The sequence below is a fragment of the Propithecus coquereli genome, unplaced genomic scaffold (assembly GCF_000956105.1).
Source record: "Propithecus coquereli isolate 6110/MARCELLA unplaced genomic scaffold, Pcoq_1.0 Scaffold235, whole genome shotgun sequence".
Taxonomy (NCBI): Eukaryota; Metazoa; Chordata; class Mammalia; order Primates; family Indriidae; genus Propithecus; species Propithecus coquereli.
In genome coordinates, this window is record NW_012147897.1 from 79,190 (window position 1) to 82,662 (window position 3,473).

At 36.8% G+C, this 3,473-nt stretch overlaps 1 protein-coding gene across 1 annotated transcript; it reads left to right on the forward strand.

Moving 5' to 3' along the window:
* Positions 1-329: 329 nt before the first annotated feature.
* On the forward strand, positions 330-1,229 carry LOC105811333 (olfactory receptor 51V1-like). Its single transcript, XM_012645511.1, has one exon. The coding sequence runs from the start codon at positions 399-401 to the stop codon at positions 1,227-1,229; it is 831 nt and encodes a 276-aa protein (XP_012500965.1). The 5' UTR covers positions 330-398.
* Positions 1,230-3,473: the final 2,244 nt, after the last annotated feature.

Sequence of the window (3,473 nt, forward strand, 5' to 3'; positions counted from 1 at the left end):
TCTGAATTACTTGAGAAAAGACAAAATCTATTTAAATCACTTTTTTCTTTCCTTGCCTTCAATGTTTACCAGGTAGAAATAGAATAAGATTCTCAGTGTGGAGATGTACTTAGAGGAGGTGAACAACAGTATGTGTGATTTTCTAATCTAATCAAAAGAATTTAATAATACATGATTCCACACCTTTGCTCAAATCTGTCCATATGAAGAATAAAAGTTATATGACAGTTATCTACCAAATGGAAATAATTTCTGACTCATAGAGAAAACATCTGACGTTATAAATGCCTGCTTTTCTCGCTCCTGGCAATAATTCTTCAGCTTTTCTCCTAACAGGCTTCCCTGGCCTGGAACAGGAATACCCCTGGCTCTCCATCCCTTTCTCCTTTATCTATGCGATGGTACTCTCAGGGAACTGCCTGGTGCTGCATGTGATCCACACGGAGCCAAGCCTGCACGAGCCCATGTTCTACTTCCTGGCCATGCTGGCTCTCACCGACCTGTGCATGGGGCTGTCCACGGTACACACAGTGTTGGGGATTCTATGGGGCCTCAGCCAGGAGATCAGCCTGGATGCCTGCATTGCTCAGACCTTCTTTGTTCATGGTCTATCAGGCATGGAGTCTGGAGTCCTCCTTGCCATGGCTTTTGATCGTTTTACAGCAATCTGCAATCCTCTGAGGTATACATCTACACTCACCAATGCCAAGATCATCAAAATTGGGCTGGGGATTTTAGTTAGGAGTTCTATACTCATCATTCCTCCCCTAATCCGCCTAAAGTTTTTTCATTACTGCCATTCCCACGTCCTCTCTCACTCTTTCTGCCTACACCAAGACCTGCTGAGACTAGCCTGCTCTGACATCCGCTTCAACAGTTTCTATGCCTTGGCTCTGGTGATTTGTACACTTTTGTCTGATGCTGTGCTAATTCTCATATCCTACATTCTGATCCTGCATTCTGTTTTGGCTATTGCATCCCGGGAGGAGCGGCTCAAGTCCTTGCAGACCTGTGTCTCTCACATCTGTGCAGTCCTGGTTTTCTACATCCCAATCATCGGTCTGACCATGGTGCACCGCTTTGGGAGACACCTCTCTCCTGTGGTCCACGTCCTCATGGGCAACGTCTATGTCCTTTTTCCACCCTTAATGAACCCGATCATCTACAGTGTCAAGACCCAACAAATCCGTAGCAGGATTCAGAGGTGGTTCTCTATGAAGGGAAAGTAAAACACTTTAAATCAAATAGGGGTAAGTGCCTTAGATGCAGAAAACAATGGCAGGGAGGGAGAGCAAATAAGTTTATTGAAGGAAGGTAAAAATCAGGCAATTCAGCATTAAGACTTTATACAACATGATAGTCATTGAATGATTTATAAGTATCAACAATGGTTTTAATATCCATGCTTTTTAATTCACGTATAACGTTGAAAGTTTTGACAGGAGAGTTATTCATAACATGCCCCTATCATATCTGTCCAAGAAAAAATATTGTCCATAAAATTTTATCTTGCAAGAAATTTTCATAAGGAAGTCATCTAAACCCATGTTCTCTCTCACTCTTTCTTTTAAGTATATCTATGAAAGGAGACACAATTTAATTGCTATGTAATACGGTTGCCTTTATCAAGACAGAAGAAAAAATTGGTTGCCATCCTCAAATAGATGTCATCAGACTAGTTAAATAGTTGACTCATGAGCCATTTCAAAACATCATCACTCTTCTCTTCTCACTAATCTGTCAATAGACAACTTTGTTTTTGTTTCTTAGAGAAAATTTTGTCATTATCCTTTTTCAAAATAAATTGTATTCTGTATATTTAAGGTATATGACATGATGTTACAATATATCATACGTAACCATCAACCAGAATCTAATTAGGGAAATAGTTTTTGCCTCATCTAATTTATAACCAAAGAGATGGAGTTTAAAACAGTAATGATTGTTTTGCACATAAAAATGGATTTTTCATAGATTGCTGTCATAATTCCCTTTAAGTAGGAAAAAGTAAAAAATTCTCATTATATTATAATAATGTAATATTGTACTTATTTATTAGTCAATGAAATGAGTTAAGAAATTAAGATATTCATAGGTGATGGAAGAAGGTAATGGAAGGAATAAATGTAATTACTTACTTCAAATTTACTATGTAATTATGTAAATTGCAAGAATTTTTTCTAACAATTTATTAAAATTGTAATCATTCTGCAAGTATTACATTTAAAAAAATAAGTTTCTTTTACATTCACAAACACCATTAGAAGTAAAATAGAAAGACAAAATGTGTTCAAAAATACAGTAAGTGTAGATATAAACGTGCATGAATACATGTAGAAATCACTGTCTCTCTGATATGGGCTTGTAAGTGCATATACTTGAGGAACACATAGAAATACATTCCTCACTCTTGTTATATTTGCCGTCCTAAAATAATTCTACGGTTACACTGTAATTAAACAAATGACAAAATTTTTAACTTAGTGTTAAATGGTTATAGCTTCCTAGGTGAGGTTAAAATTCAGAGAAACAGGAAATTTTTAAAAAATTAAAAGGCCTTTTCAACTAATACCTTCAACTAGATTTTAAGATTAATAAAACATAAAGCAACATTATCTTATACTGCAGGATATGTGTATAAAGAATATCCAAACACTTCAGTATAACAGAATATTAAGTACAGAAATAACAGTAGATACACAGAAAAATGGTGAATGAATTTAATGAATATTTAGTGACATTTTATACCATTTGGGAAAATATGGATTATTTAATAGCCATATTGGAAAATTTAAAGCTAAATCTATACTTAATTTCTTAACTCAAATACAAATATTCCAATATTCCAAAATAATTTATAATGTGAACTAAAATAAAATTTTAAGGCTCACCCCCCCACCGGCTGACTAAATGGACCCCCTCGTGGAAAAAGGAATATCCTAAAACTAAATTGCCTGCCAGGAGGAGGGAGGTCACACTTGCCTCATCATGCTCTCTTCCCTTCTTGGGGACATCCTTTGTAACCCATTAACAGGCCTAAGGGTATGCAAGACAAATCTGCAGGTCCTCAATTTACACAACAAATCTATGTCCAGTGGCTTATCTCTGATAAAGAGCTACCTATGTTGAAACATTCCAAGCCTTTAGACAAAGCTTCATGTCTTTAACCAATTACAAGCCAAAGAATCTTTAAACCCACCTATAACCAATAAACCCCCGCTTCGAGATGGCCCACCTTTTCGGGCCAAACCAATGTATGCCTCCCACATACTGACTTATGACTTTACCTGTAACCCCTGTCTCCCTGAAATGTATAAAACCAAACTGTAACCCAACCTCCGTGAGTCCACTTGCTCAAGGCCTCTTGGGCATGGCTCCGGGTCATGGTCCTCGAATTTGGCTCAGAGTACATCTCTTTAAAAATTACTTTACAGAGTTTGGTCTTTTTTCTGTTGACAGTAGCTAGGAAAATA

What these genes read in the sequence shown, in the direction of transcription:
- LOC105811333 (XM_012645511.1), top strand. Translation starts at nt 399, where the DNA reads ATGGTACTCTCAGGGAACTGCCTGGTGCTGCATGTGATCCACACGGAG.